Source organism: Rhea pennata, chromosome 1, assembly GCF_028389875.1.
Source record: "Rhea pennata isolate bPtePen1 chromosome 1, bPtePen1.pri, whole genome shotgun sequence".
In the NCBI taxonomy this organism is placed as follows: Eukaryota; Metazoa; Chordata; class Aves; order Rheiformes; family Rheidae; genus Rhea; species Rhea pennata.
The window spans coordinates 190,763,654-190,782,614 of NC_084663.1; the positions used below are offsets into that span (position 1 = coordinate 190,763,654).

At 35.7% G+C, this 18,961-nt stretch overlaps 1 protein-coding gene across 2 annotated transcripts in view; it reads right to left on the minus strand.

Moving 5' to 3' along the window:
* The window catches only part of NBEA (neurobeachin), a 519,777-nt gene that overhangs the window by 180,634 nt on the left and 320,182 nt on the right, over positions 1 to 18,961 (minus strand). For both annotated transcript variants that reach the window (XM_062567111.1, XM_062567112.1), the window contains one exon: positions 10,936 to 11,060. In XM_062567111.1, coding sequence (XP_062423095.1) covers positions 10,936 to 11,060 — 125 coding nt within the window. The remainder of the gene's footprint in view (positions 1 to 10,935; positions 11,061 to 18,961) is intronic.

The window sequence follows — 18,961 nt, forward strand, 5'->3', positions numbered from 1 at the left end:
AAAGGCATAGGAGGACAGCTAAAAAATTCATTCTGCAATGAAGAAAATGAAGGCATAGGAAGTGAGATTAAAATTATTTTATAGTAGCTTTTAAATTCCAGTAGCTGAGTAACTATTTAAATTTCTATTGAGACAATTCATTTAGAGAAGAAAGACTGAATAGCCCATCATCAGTGCTTTGAGACACCTATTTGCCAAAATATCTAGAATGATCTTCAGGAATGAGGTTTGCTTTCTGAGATGGCAATTTTTCCAAAAGAAATTCTGCGTACAGAAGAAACATCTTATTCAGTCTGTATACAAGCAAAGTCTCCTATACAAGACATACCATCGCCTATAACTGATCCTTAACTTATCCCTACTGTATACAAATAACAAATTTATCAATATAATAACCCTAGTAGAACATCCAGATTTAATCTTCAATACATTGCTTTATATTATAACAACAGGTTCAGTATGGTGCACGGATTTTCATCTGTGCAAATTTCATTTCACCTTCACGGAGCTCACCACATCTCTAGAATTGGCACACATCATTTTCACTTCAGCAACAACAGTTGCTGTTGGTACAGAGATTATATACGTTAGGATATACATACATAGGATATTATACACAGTAGGATATACACATTTGTGAGACAGCAGTGTGCCCCTAAGCATTAGGATATGTGTTGTGCTCTTAGCTCTGCTGGACTATGCTCTAGCAGTAACAGGAAGCATTTCTTTTTGGAGTCAGCCTGCTGTAAAAACATGAGCTCCTAGTTTCTGAACCCAAAATGCAATTCTCTACTACACTGAAACCAAAGCTTTGCTATCTGCTTGGCTGGCACCAGAATTTTACTCCCCCCCCCCCTTTTTTTTTTTTTTTTTTTTTTTTTTAACAAAATTAGCTGCAGCTAAAAAACTTCTTTGTTTTACAGTCTAGCAGCTGAAAAGCTACATAGTAGCAGTACACAAAATACAGTTGACATAAACAGGAGTCCAAGGCTCTATTACCAGAACAGCTCAAAGAGATGTGCTTGTGTGCACACTAAGGAGAGCTAACTCACAGAAATCTTACCAATAGTCAGCTGTAAAAAGAAGAGGACCAATTTTTAGTTTCATCTTTCATAAAACTGCAGTTTGTCATGTCTTTCTTTCATTCTACTTTGCAAAGATCATAAAAGAATGCAAACCTCCTAGGCAACTGCAGGGATACTTGCAAAATTGCTATGTTTGTGTTAAATTTGCAAGCACTGGCAATACTATTTTCTATGCAGACTGGAGCTGAGATATTACTGAGACATGAGGCATGACCAACTTTTTTTGAGGGCCTGAGATTGAATGACTTGTGTTATGTTATATGACTAAGGAGACAAACAAAGAAACTCTCTTCAGGCATTACCTACAGTCTTCTAAGTTGGGAAAATATGTCTATTTGTAGATGAAGATCAGAGTTTTATATAAATTTACTAGGAGATATACAGGCACAGTATATATTTCTCAGGCATACAGTAAGTATGAGGAAAAAAGTCTTGTTATGATGTAGCATATATGATATGAAAAATATATAACAAGAAAGGTATATAATATATCAACTGATTGATAGAACTAGAGTTCCCTAGAGTTCTTTCTGGGCTTGCTGTTTAGTGGTATATTTGAGAATTTTTCCTCAAAATGTATTTGGCTTTTAATAAAGTGCTTTCATTAGAAGTTTCTGCTTCCCTGTCCCTTACTTTGCACAACGTTGAAACTCATAAAAATCTTCCAATTTGTTTCACTACATTGGTAATTTTTGTTTTTCAAAGCTAACAATATAAGGTGCGTATAAAATAAGTGATATTGAAAAATTCACTGTATCTGTATGTATATATAATAGCCAGTGCAACTACACATAAGTCTACTTTTATTTTGTACAAATATTATTATTTATATAAAACCTATATAATAATTTTAATGTGACAGAAATATATTTTCAGTGATAAACTTAAAGTAATGCAATATAAAAAGACTAGTAAAAACATGTCAGTGTATTAAAATATATATTGTCCCTGAAAAAAATTTCTATATTTTTAGAATCTATATAGAGCTATTCTGTTTGCTTTGTTACAGGCAAGGAATCACCTATATCAAAGAGAGAGATTCCCACAGACTACTTCTGTCCACCTAATGCATCTTTTCCCTGTAAATAGCCTAGAGGACCGCAGAAACCTGGGCCCTGACAGCCTGTCATGTGTCCTACTGACTGTTAGAAAGGGGGAGAAAGTAAAGTTGTTTAAGGCTTTATTATGGTCTATAATTGTAGGCTTTACTAGCTGCAGCACTGCTGAAATAATGGCTCGATTCCAGCCTTGGGTTTGGCAGTCTTTCCTGGCCAGGTCTTTAGAAATTATCTTCCCTGGGACTGAGAGCAGCAAAATTTCATCTTCCATTTTTAGACCTATAAGATGCCACTTTGGCTTCTTTACTCAGCAGAAGAGAGCTCAGCATCAGTGTGAAGAATGAATTTCTCCATCTTACCCGTTTTCTTGAAATTACATATTCAAAACATCCAGTCCTTATTTGAGGACTATACAACCAAACTACAATACCTGCAAATATTAAACACTTCCCCCCCCCCCCAAGATGATAAGTATCTCCACTTGCCTATCTACACAATGGGAAGCGACTCCTGCAACCAAGGAGGAGTGAATAAGAAGAGTGGAAAATATTTAAAAATAGAATTGTTCTGTGATTTTAACTGTAGTAAAAGGAGATTTAAAGCGCTATATTCCTTAATAAGGGCACCTTAAAGCAGAAAAATATAGGAAGAAAGGCATACTGTAAAACCAGAGACTGAAGAGCTATGTTCACAGCTGCGAAAGCTGTCCTAAGGGTTGATAATTAGACCGTTACTGACAGAATACTCTTCCAAAATGTTTCTATGAGATGCTGCTGAATATATATTGGTCATTATCTTCTATTTCTTTGTCAATTAACAATACAACTGAATTAATAGAACAAATATACTCTTCATGTGTGTTTGAAAAAAATTCACATCATGGTAATTTATTAGTTTTGATACGTAAATCACCTTCATTTGGCAAAACAAACATATATAGTCTCTTCTTCCCATATGTAAATATAAAGGTGGAGGGAAGAAAAATGCTAGAAATCTAAGACTGACAATGGCTGTGATTTTTGGCTGTTATGAATGGTTTTGCTAGTCAATGATGTGATTACTTCAAGAACTTTCTGGAGTCATAAGCTTTCAGCTGAAGTGAGAAACAGAAGTAGTAATGTTAGCTGCTAGTAAAAAGACAGAAAATTCTGCAGTAAAACCTATTAGCTCAGAGCTATAACAGCAGCTAAAATCCAGGTCATGCCAAATAACCTGAAAATGTCAGAGGAAAGGCATTTGAAACCTAACACTGAGGGTCTTGGGGAAAATGCTTTCACATGCTATTTAGACCTGTTAAAAGCCTGAATAAAAGTAAAGATAGAGCTACTGATAATCAAGACATGAATTTGACTGTTTCACGAATCCATGCTCAAAGCTTACCATAAAGCTACTATGAAAATCATTATGCTAAAAATGGCAGATCACGGGGAGCAGATATTTAGAGATTTCACAGCACTGTTAGGATGCGACTGTAACTCTATTTCCCTTATCTAGCCAGACAGCAGAAGCTCAGACACTAAGAAAAACAACAGTATTCCATGCTCTCTCAGCAAATCCCATCACAGCCTGCAACTTGAAACTGTCTTATATTATATTACAGCAAGGTATAATAAGAATGAGGATGATCATAATGTTAGATATTCTCATTGAAAATGAGATATTTTCAATGAGAACGTATGTATGCATTTTTAGGGGCTAAGAAGTGCTAGAAAGAAGACTGTATTAAATTGGGTATTTTATATATAATTATCATTACAATCAGGATCTTGCTGTGAACATCCCTCTAGTGATCCTGCATGAAAACGTTCCTTCTGGGACTGAGTCTTTAAACAAATTTTATTTTCACCCATCCATACAATTACCATGTCAAATCTTAACAGGATACAACTGACATGTCATGTTTTCCCTAAAACCCAGTAAGGATGAAACATTTGGAAGCTTATTTGGAGAAGCAGTGGATGGCACTGTTGGACTACAATTATAAGGCTGCTGATGTGAATCTTAAAAAATACCCAGATTTTCATGACACCTTCAGACATACAAATTGGATGCAAACTTTTTCAGTATACATAGGAGATTCCACAATCAGATGTGGAAATTAGTTCATGTATTTAAAGGAAGATGGTTAATAAGAATACTTCAAGTCAAAGTGTTGGAGAATCAAGAATATCCTTGTTTTCAACATTCTGATCATCATAATTTTCTTAATATTAAATCATATTTCTAACACTGGGCATCTGGTTATAACAAGAGAGACTTGGCTAGCAATTAATCTAATAGAGACTGGGACAGTCAAACAGAGAAAACGGAAAGAAAATGGTGCTCCAAGTGAAGCAAAATGATTTACATGCCTGTCTCATCATGATCCCATTTAAACTAAAGAACACAGGAGACTTTCTTGATGACACCTTGAAGAAATGTTATAGATTAATTTAACCACTGAATGTTCTTAAAATGGTCACCACTGAACATCAAACAATATCTATGTATTTTCTGTCTATAAAGTTGATGCCACTTCTTAAAACTGCTCATCTTGTGTTTACTTACAGGCTAAAATTAAGTGTACATGAATAAGGTGAGGGGATGGGGTTCTTTCTCGTAGAGGCTTTTGTTTACTTTCTCTTTTATATTCATACTTATCATGTTTCTTAAAGAAATATTAGTTTTGGAAGTTATCTGAGAAAAGGGTCATCCCCTGCATGTCCCAAGAGCAATGTATTTTATGATACTGTGTGTGTTACTAATTTTCAGGATCATGCATTAAATAAATAAAAAATGTCATCAGAAACATTTTTGTGGTTGATGTAATCACAACAAATTCAATTTCTGTAATAATAAATATCATGCTACTCATGAACAAATTAATATTACAAGTGTTTTATGATGATCCTGACTATGTGAAAATCTTATTTCCTCACAAAATTCCATGAAGATTAAAGTAACTTTGTGTTGAGGATTACATTTTTTCTATCAGTCAAATGTTTCCTCTGTATTTTGTTTCTGAGTCCATAATAATTTACATAAGAAGTTTAATCTTGAACATTGGGATTTAACTAATTTAGTTTTTTAAATGTTATTAAAAGTAAGTTATGGCAACCGTCTACTTTCAAGCTCTGGCTCTATAATAAGAATCACAGAATCACAGCATTGCTGAGGTTGGAAAGGACCTCTGGAGATCATCTACTCCAACCCCTTCTGCTCAGAGTAGGGTCACCTATAGTAGCTTGCCCAGGACCCTGTCCAAACAGGTTTTCAGTGTCTCCAAGGGTGGAGACTTCACAACGTCTGTGGGCAATCTATTCCAGTCTTCAACCACCCTCTCAATAAAAAAACTTTTTCCTACGCTCAGACAAAATTTCTTGTGTTTCAAGGTGCCTGTTTTCTCTTGTCCTGTCACTGAATATCTCTAAAGACAGTCTGGCTCTTTCTTCTTTATTTCTTCCCATTAGGTGTTTATGTACATTGATAGGTAGATATGCCTGGAAAATGAACTAACTGGATTTTATACATCTGGTGGGTCTGCTAGCAAAACTCTGATAAGTGGTGATCTAGTATCAATTGCCTTCAGTATTAGTTAGTTTCAGCATTAGTTACTGAAAAAAAATATTGTTTTCTTTAAGATAGTTCTGAAATAACTGTTAAGGTAACCTCGAAGAACTGCTGCAGAAACACGGGAAACATTTTCAATAAATACAGACTAAAGATAGAGAGAAGGTAATAAATTTGGAGGACTTCATGAAGTTGAGAAAAAGTAAATGAATATACAATTTATCCAGTAACTTCGACAGCCTTGATTTTACTCTTGAATTTTAACCAACACCTCCACATTGTTAGCAATATCATTAGTGCTGACAAGGTCATATACAGAAGTGTGTAATGCAAAATGCAGAATGTTGTGAAACAAAGGAAGAATAGCTTTTAGGTGGGCATTCAAAATTTCATATAATTAGGCACTTGATTTTACAGCAAAGCTTCTTACCAGAGATTGTGAAATTCAAGAATTCCAGTTCACATGAGATTTTGATTTCTTGAAAAAAAGGTTACCACCTCAAAATTTCAGGATAAGTTTGTTTACAAAACATTGATTTAGCTTTCTGGAGCAACACTTGGGAAGTGCCAAATGAAACCAACTTCTTACCAGTTTCTCTAGGGTCTCCTTCCTCAACTTTGTTCTAACACTGACTGTAAAAAGCAGAGACCCCAGTGATTCAGGAGAAAGCAGTCAGGCAGCTGTGGGAATCAGCTGCTCTGGACTTCTCAGCGGTGAGCATTTGTTTTAGAGTCACAGTTCAAGTTCACTTTGGTATGTTTTTCTTCAATGTCAAGCATCCCTGAAAATTTAATCCTGAGTTAGAGTCCATGGGACTCCTAGGATCCTTGTTCTGAAGACAGACTCTAAGTCCTGGTTTGAGTAGGATTCCCAGGGATGTCAGACTCATAAGTCCTTCAGTAGCCTGCCAGGAATGCTGCCTGCACTTCTTTGAAAGTTGATCAAACTCCAGCTGCTTTCATGAAAGTAGATTTCAGATTCAAACATTTCAGATTCCCAAATCTGATGCTCTTGAATTCTGTTTGTATAACTGAAATCAACCTGCATGTCAAAAGATGATAAATAATAATAATAATACATGACGTTTGCTGAAACTTGCAGCAGAGGTGACAAGTCCCAGAAGGAGTCATAGAGCCTGTTTCAGCTAGAACTGCTCTTGAAATGAGGGTGCTGTTTAAATCTCCAGATATAAAACTGAATGAATAACCTAAAATATGCAAGTTCAAAAGCAATTGCCATTGCGTATATTTAAGACATATCTGTAGCTTTATTTCAAAAAAAATGAATGTAATACATATTACTTTATGAAGGACTTTTTTTTATTATTTTAAGCAGTCAGGATTTGTCACAGTCAGCCAAATACTGGTGAGCACAAACACTAGAAGCGTTGCGCACTTCGACCTACAGATACAGATACATGATTACATGTCTCTGTACTGGTCCTGCAGATACGAGTACAGAATTATTTGTATATGTTTAGAATGCAGGCACTCACTTACTCACGTCCATGTTCTCCACTGCAAACTAGGACTGCCTTCCTTCGTCCCCTTCTACAAGAAAATGGTTTGTGGAACACAGTCTTAAAGACTGACAGACCAAAGCTTAACAAATTCCCTGTTTTGCTCTTAAGATGACCTTTGTGGAGCAGTATTTTGTTTCACTGTCCAGGGAGCTACAATAGCGGCTCATCTGTACTAATCTTCAGTGACTATAAACTGTTAAAGCGAATAACTGGAAGAGACAGTTCTTTCACCGCATGTATAGAATCACTGTGTACTGGGCCATATCTGTATATTTCATGACAACATTATGTTCTACTGAATGTGACTTACGCGTTTGTTCATAGTAAAGTTGTTGGAAGAGAAGCAGTGTTTATCTCTTGTACAATCTCTATTTCCCTCTATTCTTTTTAATCTACCAATTAATCAACTACATTTAAACTCCATCTAAACTTAATATAAGAACAGTTTAAAATCCACTGATATTGTAAAATTCTACTAAAAAATTCCAGATAGTTTAAAATTCCATTTTATAATTTCCATTTTGATACGGCAGTAAGTAATACATCCCTTTTTAACATTTTTAAATCATTTTGTTATTATTTATTATTTAATTTCCAAGGGTTTTCTCTATTCCTTGATGACTGAAAGTATTATATAATTACAGTATCCACACATCCAACATCAACTCTGATTTAATTCTAGAATAGCTGTAGAGTGCTCTTTTATCTATCAAGGTCATATCTTGATGGCTGCACAAGCTTAGATAAATCAGGTGTTAAGCAGGCACATCTCCAAGGAACCTGGAAATTCTCTCATCTGCAATCCTCAGCATATCTTATTATTTACTGCCAAAGAAATGACTGATTAATTTTGTCATCTTTGCTCTGTGATTTTTGCTCAGCTGAAACTGCCTGCCCTCTTCTGCAATGCCTGATCAGACCTATTTAAGTTGATGCCTTTGATCGTAGACACTGAGGAGCTTGCTGACTTAGGCTTTGACTAAACATTCCTCCACTGCAATATTTATGCACAAAATCCTAAATGATTACTGACAGTCAATGTATATAACAAAAATTTATAAGATGTTTCCACTATTTTACTGATGCTCCAAATAGCTTTTCTTGTGCTAGAGGTACCACTCAAGATGTGAGATTGCTATTAACATAACAAAAGCCCAACAAATTTTGCTGTGATGAACAGGCTATTTCTCACAAACAAAATATCTGAGGTCACGAAAAAAATGGTTACTGAAAAACTATGAAGAAAATTTTTAAAAAAATGTTTCAAATTCTTTCTATATTGTGATATCATGCTTAGTTTTGGAAGCTAGCAGCATTTTACTATCAAACTGCTCCAAACAAAATTATCAAAACAAATCTAACAAAAACATGAAACATTTAACAATGAAAGTTAAGTCCTATGGAAAAAAATCTGCCTCCAGCTCTTTATTAATCACATTCCAACACCAAAGGCTAAAAGTACATCAAACTGCACCAAATCCGTTTCACATGACAACCTCATAAATTATTCAACTCATTAGTAACACCAAGAGGCATAAAAATAACATCGGTGTTAAGGATGTTTTCTTACAGAGAAAGGTCAACTAAAAGTTTCAGTATTAAAATCCAAAGGTTTAACCCTCTGAAGAGTAAGTACATCTAGATACTATCCTTGAATTAAAATTTTAATGCATGCTGGTTTAAAATTCCATATGTTAATTTTAATACATACATGGAAAAGCTATACTCAGAATTATTTATGCAAATGCAAATGACAACTTTCATCACTGTAACTTTTAATGCAATCTACAAGGTTGATACATAGCACCTCTAAAAACATCTGAGCTTTAATTTTCCTGGATACCTTATGTACTAACAGGTGAGTGCTATGAAATTATATGGAAAAAATATGAAGCTATAACTACTGCAGTCTTTCATTTTCTTTTGGTTGTAGCCTTGCCTTTCAGGCTTGCTCTACTACAAGGCAGCTATCACCTGAACAAAAATACTAAATAGAAGAACCCATAACACTACATTAACAGACACAATCCTTGCAACAAGCTGAACCTGTTTAAGTGCAGCTTGTGTAGTAATTCTCATAAAAAGCCCAAACCAGTTCCAACATATTGTATGTAAAATCTTATCCAAAGACAATATATAACATTCCTACTATAAGGGCATGAAACAAAGTTCTCCAAAACCAATGGAAAGCTCCTGTTATTTTAAGAATGGATAGTATCAACCCTTAAAACTTGGTGATAGTTTATAAATCAGATTTCTCCCTATGCTAATGCTAATTTAAAAACCAAAATCCAAAATTTTAAACAGTAAAAATATTCTTAAGAATTCTCAAGCTGATATAATGCAGAAAGCCCACTGTTGTGACAAATATTTGTCTTACTGAAGCAACATAGCAGCTAGCACAGTTTTGGGTCTGTCTCTGACAAGATATGTATTTTAATGTTTTGCAAGAATGTGGATAAAATATACCTCCATCATTTCATCAAATGTGCAATGCTATATACCACTGGGGAAAATTTCTTCCTTACCACTACTGGTGAACAGTTTGTGACCTGAAGCTCTGCACGTGATAGCCTTCACATGTTAATAAATATTAAATTACACTAGCTGGTATAACTGCACATGCAAATAGTCATTTGTAAGTTTAATTTTGCTTGAATCTCAGCTATTTTCCTCATCAATCTGCAAAGTTAGTGAAATGTATAACTTATACAGAGTGGGCTTTGTATCTATCATATTGAGAACTTTCAGCACCATTAGTATTTGGCTACATATCAACTAAAAGATTTAGCTTGCTTTGTGTAAATTTACTTCCTTTTCCTCAGGTTTTCATATGTGGTTCCTAAACATAATAATGACTTGGAATTTTACTCCTGCATAAATGTTAATGAATATTGGGAGTACATTTTTTCCAATACTTTAGATTAAACAAATAGACAGAAAAAGTCTTAATACTCTAAAACAATCTTTGTCTTTCATATATTAAAAAACTACCCTGGCCCGAGAAATAAATTTGCTTTAGACTCTTCAAGTACTCATGTTCAGGCTGCTTTTGAGAGGTCATTAAAAGTGAAAAAACTTTCAGAAGATATAAAGGAATTTGTAAGCATGTTCCTCCCTCCTCTCTTATATCTCAGCCATCTCTCCACGAAAATCAAACATCTCTTAATCCTTGAATTCCTAGAATGAAGTTCCTATGTGGTCAGTACCCTATCTGATTCACAAAAATAGCTCTTAAGCTCTTAAAATATTTTTTTGAACATGCACTTATATATTTCATAATTTTCAGAAAGAAAATATTTTGGGGGTGAGATTATGCATGTCAAGATAAAAAAAATGTTTATTTAAAAAAGGTTAATTCCTCATTCATGAGAGGTTTTTAATGGAACTATTACGACACATTAGTTTGACAGCCTAACAGTTTCATTCTGTCACTCAGGGGAGACAAATTTGGTTACCTTCACCAGTGTGTCAAGATTAGTGTCTGGGAATGCTAGAGAGGTATAATGTGAATCTCTTGGGGATTACAGAATTTAACAGTATACAAACTTAAGTCTTCTGTTCCATTTAAGTATGAGGATTGAAAGAATTCATTATAACAATATGTTCTAGAAATTCTTAGCATTGTCCTTAGGAAACAGGTGATATGATTCTCAGACATCCATGAACATGAAGAAAACATCATTAGATATAGTTTTTTAAACAGGTGTTAGTACTGACCATATTCCACAGCAGCTTTTAGGAGGGCATCAGAATGTGTAGACCCAAAAGCATTGCGAACAAATCGCCTTCGTCGACGCAAATCATCTTCCCAGTAATCCAAGCGCCAGAAGTCATGGAGTTGGCTACAAAATAAAGAATATACACATCAGCACCTACCACAGCATGAACTGTATTTACATTATTATAGTATAATTTCACTGATGCTTTTCTCTTTCAGGAATATAATCTTGTAAAAACATATATTACTAAAACATGTGATATTCTAACATTTCTTTATGTGCATTTATACATTATAAAGCTCAGCACTGCCTGTCTCAAAATGTTCTGCCTGCTGCTAAAAACATTAATCACACTGAGCCCATTAACAAATGCAGCATCAAATTACAAGTATTAATGGCACAGCTTGCTTTCTTTTACAGTGTTTTTAACAAGGCTTGTAAATCATAGAATGGACCTCAGTGCAAATAGTTTGCAATTTAATGACTATGGTCCCTTAGCAGACTGAACTTAGAAGTATAAAATATTGCCCACTTGAATTTTGTGGAACTATGATTAAACTAATGTGCTGAAATATTCATTGAAATAATTCCCCACTGCCCCTAGCAACCTGAGAAAATTGCAATTTTATTCATTATTAATAACACTGAATTAGAGCAGCAAAAAAATTCCACCATGTGGTAATTGTCTTGGTAAATTATTATTCCAGTACTAACAGAGTACTAGGATGATTTTATAGCTTCCAGCTAGTACAAGCCATTAACAACCATAGCTATCTTCATGTTACATTGCCTTTTTACGTTGAAAGCAATATTAAAGTTCTGCCGAATGATATAAGCCATTGTTAATCTACATTCAACTCAAGACACACATATGTAATCATTTGGTATCCAATTCAACTTCACTTCTAAAGAAATGACCACTTCAATTTTAACTACTTCTTGACCCTATCAACATGAACATCTCCCAGGCCAATTTTGAAAGTCATTGGGATATTCAGGCAAAGTTGTATTTTAAGCTAGCATTTTAAAAACGTTCTGGACCACTATCAAACTCCCAAAATGTTTGTGGATGCACCTATATCATCCAACTTGTAAGTCAAAATACTATGCACTTAATATGATCCTGCAATCATTTATCATGACCTTACAGACCACAGCTAGGTAACCACTGCTGTAAACCTGTGATTTGCAGCCTATCTGCAGAACTCTAGGCATCAGTGGACAAAAGGCAGCTGACGAAAATCAGTCTTCAACTCACTAGCATGAGCTACATCTCTGCTGAATTTCTTTTAGGTGTTAGTTAAACCACTATTTTCTATGCTGCCTTTGTTTTGAAAAGCTTTGCACAGCACTAAGGGCCCAGCCTGCACACTGTGAGGCAGAAATACCTTGCTATTCTGAGTACCAATTATCTTTTGCTAGGTAAAATAGCTCATTTTGTACTTGTATTACCATACAGTATTTGCTCACAGATGTCATAGTAGCCTGAAGTATCACCCATCATTTCTTCTCCTAAACTGAGCACTGAGCAGTTTTATTTTAACTGCTAAATTTCCTTGACTCTTATGTGGTAAGAATGAAGAAATGAGCAGACAACTGCTCTACGGTTTAAAAGAGAGAGCTTAAAGGCTCCTTGTGCAGCCCAAGTCTATGTTTTAAAGTGATGACTGGGAAGATAATTATAAAGGTTTTTTATCACACAGATTTCTTTTTGAAAGGGAAGCAACATTCCCTTTTTGGTTCCATCTAAAAGAGTAAGTCATGATGAAACAGGAGTAAAGATATTAATGAAAACTCTTTTAAACACACCCATGTTGTGAAACTGTGTTTGCTCCCACAAAAGACTGTTAGGCTGAGAAGATTATAATACTTTAGAAATACTTAGAATCGTAGAATCATAGAATCAGTAAGGTTGGAAGTAACCTCTGGAGATCATCCAGTCCAACCTCCCTGCTCAGCAGGGCCACCTACCGCATGGTAGACAAGATTGCATCCAGGCGGGCCTTGAAGATCTACAGAGAAGGAGACTCCACAACCTCTCTGGGCAACCTGTGCCAGGGCTCTGTCACTCTCACAGGGAAGAAATTCCCCCTCACGTTCCTCACGCGGAACTTCCTGTGCTTCAGTTTCTGCCCATTGCCTCTTCTCCTGTCACATGGCACCACTGAAAAGAGTTTGTCCCCGTACTCTTGACACCCTCCCTTCAGGTACTTGTACACATTGATAAGATCCCCCCTCAGGCTTCTCTTCCCCAGGCTAAACAGGCCCAGCTCTCACAGCCGTTCCTCATAGGGCAGATGCTCCAGCCCTCTGAGCATCTTTGTAGCCCTATGCTGGACTCTCTCCAGTAGCTCCATGTCTCTTTTGTCCTGGGGAGCCCAGAACTGGACACAGGACTCGAGATGAGGCCTCAGCAGGGCTTAGTAGAGGGGCAGGATCACCTCCCTCCACCTGCTGGCAACACTCTTCCTAATGCACCCCAGGAGACCATTGGCCTTCCTGGCCACAAGGGCACATTGCTGGCTCATGGTCAACTTGTCATCCACTAGCACTCCCAGGTCCTTCTCTGCAGAGCTGCTCTCCACAAGGTCAGCCCCCAGCTTGTACTGGTGCCTATGGTTATTTTTCCCTGAGTTCAGGACTCGGCACTTGCCCTTGTTGAACCTCAGGAGGTTCCTCTCCTCCCAACTCTCCAGCCTGTCCAGGTCTCTCTGAATGGCAGCACAGCCCTCAGGTGTGCCAGCCACTCCTCCCAGCTTGGGATCATCAGCAAACTTGCTGAGGAGGCGCTCTGTCCCCTCATCCAGGTCACTGATGAGGAAGTTGAACAGGATGGGACCCAGTACAGAGTCCTGGGGGACGCTACTAGCCACAGGCCTCCAACTAGACTCCACGTCACCTATGACGATCCTCTGAGCTCTGCCTTTCAGCCAGTTCTCAATCCACTTATATTCTAATTCTGTGGATATTCTTCAGGCTTTAAGATTTTTAAGGACTCTAGGTAGCTCTAGGCAGTAACTCAAGCAGAGTACACCTTCTAAGAATGCACTAGGTGCAAGACAATTCTAGAAGACAGAACATTTGCAAGTCGTCCACATCCTTTCCTGCTACAACTTATTTTCCTAGAAATTGACCAAATCAAGTCACTTTAGTAACTTATTTCTTTGACAAGTGCAATATTTTAACAGGCTTTATTTTATGAATTATATATTATTAATAAGCCTTAGTTTCACAGCCAACTAGATTATACGTAATTTCTCATTCCCCCATATCTTATACCAGTGACATTTTGACATTTTGAATCAAGCTTGTTCTAGTGAAAAACTCCATGGATATGCATACTGCAACAAAAATTTTCTGAAGAACCAAAAGTTCATAGCATCCATTCATGAGCTACTTCTACATACTTCAGGATGGCAATATACTTGTATCCCCTTAACTGAACAGTTATTTAAAATGCACTATAAAACAGGTGACTCAAAGAAATCTACTTGATGAGCTTAACTCTAAAGGTATTTTCCTTACAAACTGTAACATAATCCAATATAAATCTTTACCATAATTAAAGAATAAGTGAGGGTTGGCATAGAACAGCGGTTTTACAAAGTTACTAGCAATTAAACATTTTATTTGGAGTAGTGAATACATATATCGAAGGATTACAAATTCTGTTCCACTGCCACTATTATCACTTGTCCTCATTTAGCTGTATACCTTATACTTTTTCCTACTTTAAACAGCATTTTCTCTTGTTAAAGGTCAGCATGGGATGGAAAGGCAAAGTGGTTTTGTGTTACCCCAGACAGCCAATGTGGTCTTTGATACAACTCACAGCAAATAGCTTTGAAGTCTCCCAAGGGCAAGCTGCACTAAAAGTCAGAACTGCCCACAATTCTGTGCAGCACCTCTGCTACCAGGCCATACATTTCTTCTATATCTTTTGAGATGAAGAATATAATTATGAAGGACCTTTAATACTTAAGGTAGCCCCATATTCTGCTCTCTTAGAGAAGAAATTGTGTAGAGCTCTCCCACCAAAACGATTTAGAGGAGTATGAAACTAGCCTGCACAGCAAAGTCCTCTTTGCCTTTACAGAATAGCTTCATAGCTCAGACTTGTTAAAGAAGATCTTTGAAAACATTTTCTGTTAATTCCTTTGACCACAGCTCTGAAGCAGAATATAGGAAAGTTTTTTTGTTTCTTTTTTGTTTTTTTTTCTTTCACTTTTGATTATTAACTGTCCTGGGTGACATGTTCACTCCAGTGCCAAGATGGCACATCTGTGACAGCAGCTTCATAGCTGTGAAATCCATTCCCTATCACTGGTGTCTGGGTGCCTTCACCCTCCTACTGGATGCTACAATTTGTAATTTGCTGTATGTCACCTATAGCCACAGCAACTAGAGGCAAATACAAACAGTGAATAGTAGCAGGATACATGTCCATAAATGATCCTTAGACTGACAAAGGATGGGTTGCCAGATGGAAGAGATTAAGTTTGAATATGTTAATGAAGACGAGTAAGCCTGCAGGCATGGGGGAAGAAGAAGAGTTGTTTGAAAAAAGAGGTAGGTCACAGAACTGGAAGGATGTCAAAGAATCCACAGTCTTTGCAATACTATGTAACAGCATAGAAAAGAGGAGGAATTGCTGATCTATAACTTCAAGAATTAGTCCTATTTTTTCTGTAACATATTCAAAAAAGAAAAAATTCTTCTTTTCGCAGTCCAAAATTATGATTACATTTTGAGAAATAATAAAAAAAAAAGTATATTGGAAACATTAAAAACATTTTCCAAAGGTAAAATGAAGAACAGAAATTTTGTAATAGTAAAAGTAACAAAAACCCAACCTTGAAAAATAAAATAGTTATTATTTAAGCAGTATTTTTTAGATGAAAAATACAAGCAAAAATTTAAACCCATTTGTCAGAAGGTCTGTCAAAGAGTAAAGACTTATGTAATAATGAGAAAACAAATGCTGCTCAGAAATGGTATAGCAACAGACAATAACAGTAATTGGATTAGTGTGAAGGTTCTTCTCACTGCTGCTTGAAACAGAAACAACAACTGCTGGTTATAACAAGCTTGTGAGACAGGTATTCAAAAATCACATCTTAAGTTATAATAAGAAAAATAAGCTGTGTTGTACAGAGGCAGAAACAAGTATCAAAAGCTTTAACATGCCTAGTATTGTCACTCTATGCAAAGACTATCTATTGTGGTTACAAAAATTACAAAGCTCTATAATGATTTCCAAATACCATGCTGCAGAACACCAGAAATGAAACTAGAAATACTAAAACCAAAAATAATACTAAAAAATAATACTAAGAATATTAAAAACTAGAAATATCAAGACAGAATAAAGATGTCCGTGAACCCGACACATCTAATGAAATTCAAATTGGGAAAGATGGTGAAAATATTATAAATGGAAGTTAAAAACATCGTTAGGCATTCTTCTAACAGAAATCTGTTTTATTTCTCTTAATTACACTTGTTCAAGAATTATTATTGTTAAGCAAAAGGAGTATATTTGGTGGAGTTGAAGGGTAAAAGGGAAAAGACTGTTCCAGAAAAAGAGCTTACCATCTAAATAGAGAGATGCTAAATACTCAGGGAAATTTGGGAAGGATTTGATCTTTTCCAACTTTATTATGAATATAATGTTAAGGGACTATATTTTCATGTAAGAAGTTTCAACTGTGACTTTGTGAAAGAAGCTGGGTGGATTTCTTCTGGTATATGGATTGCTGGAAGCAGAGTTAGGTGACTGGGTATCAGATGATGACGAAGTTATGTTAAAAAAATCAGCGAATCAGCGAGGTGACATAACAGCAGGGACATAAGGTATGAAGAAGAACATACAAGGCTAGTGGAGAGGGCACAGGTAATAAATACCTGAGGAGGGTGATGTAGGTGAAGTTGTGGCAGTGGGCAAATAGGGGATGCGATTGCTGAAGTTTTTAAAACAGATAGGAAAGAAAAAGTTTTGAAGTTGTTTACCTTTGTGAAAGATGCAAACAACTCATAAGCCTGCTAAGAACCTTTACAGAGATCAGTATTTATGTGTTTATGTGTTATAGCCTTACCACTTAGTGTTTGTTTTTTTTTTTTTTTTTTTTTTTTTTTTTTTTTTTTTTTTTTTTTTTTTTCTGAGAGAAAGAAGTTTTTAGGCTTCCCTTTCCCTGCTTCTGAGATGGTACATTTTCCATTTGTTCAACCTTAAGAGAATACAAGAGAGTAAAATCCTAGCTGACTAGGATCAGTGAAGATTTTTCCACTGGCTTCAGTGATGTCCAGGATTTTATCTACGACGTCTTCTACGCCGAGAGCAGAGCCATTTTCAACAGGAAGGCTGTAGGTTCTGTACTAGAATTTCTTCAATATATTTATTGAAATTCAATAAAAGGGTGAAGAGTATGTGCCAAAATTTTTAAATCACAGAGTTTAGGAGGGTGAAGGTCTTTGGACTAACTCCAATCAGCCTTTGATTAGGCATATTAAAAACAATTTAGGAGAAATTCAACAAAGTTACATGAATTGGTGGCATGATAGAAGATGAAATTAGCTGTAGACAATGTAATTATTCATGTTGATGAATAATTTGAAAAGCTTGGACACTGATATTTTCCTAGAGGGAGTATGCTGAATACAAAATGAGACTAACAGTGTACATTAAACAGGAAGCTGAATTCATGTTCTTTAAGGTCTGGTGTCTTTATCATGGAAACCATCAGACCGCCAAGAATCTTCAGCTATTTTATCTGTCATGAGAAATTTAGAATAGTGTCGCACCAGTTACAATAATGATGTTTCACTGTTCTGTTAAAATGGACCATTTTTTCCTTTTTTGTTTGTGATTTAATCCCTGACCCCAAAGATAAATGCTAAAATTCACAGATTTCTAGAGATCATTTCTAGAGTCAAATTCACAAGTCTCAGAATGATAAATTTTAAAACATGTTATAAAACACCTAACAAATATTCTTGAAAATTCAGTATTTATCTGGAAAATGTACACTGTAAATTTTGAGATGTCTTATGTTTACCACTTCAGAATAACAAGGCTTAGATCTTGCATCAAATGCAAAATCAGAAACTATCCCTAACTATTGTTATTGATCTATTTGATTTTTCTTCTGTCATGAAAGTTTCTAATCCATGACTATATTGTTTCATATAATTACATAGATGTCTAAATCATTCTTGTGATACAGTCTGTCAAAAGTCTTCTGAACATCCAAATATTTTATAACCATCAGTACAATTTTTTCATCTATTATTTTACTGACATATTTTCAGAATTCTCCTAAACTAGAGAGTCATATTTTCTCTCACAGAAATAATGGACTCCCTCTCTCCCCATTCTTTATAGGCATCTTCAGTTTTACAGATACATTTTACACTACTATTTAATTTACTGAGAAAAGGCTGGACTGGTTTGAAGTTCTGAACACACAGGTACTGTCCAATTCCATAGCATAGCGTGTGATTTCAGTGACACATTTCACTTTTTTTGTTATAAGCTTAAATTCATGCTTAACTTTCTTCAGGATTCATATGTAGGCTACTTATTCTAATGATTTAGAACTCTTAACGTTACTAAATTATTAAGTTAATTTATTGGTGGTCACCACTTTGGTATCTCTCCCCTTGACATTAATTCACACTTACTACCTGAAGAATGTGTACAAACAGTGAATGATTCCCCCAAAATACCACAGTAAAGGAATTCTCAGAATCCATGCCAAAAAGCTTATTGCTCTATTTCCCACCAGCAAACTAACAGTTACCAGTTCTCTTGGAGACCTTACGTTTCTAATTTTTCCATATTTTCATTTTAATTGTTTGTTTTGGGCACTACTTCTTGTAATTAATTTTTGTTCCCTTACTTACAGACAGTATCTAGCTTGTCTTTCACATGCAGTAGCTGAAGTTCCAGAATCTGCCTTTTTGCATTCTTATTGTGATGTTGAGATTACAGCCACCAATACCATAATTTACAGGCCTAGGACTAC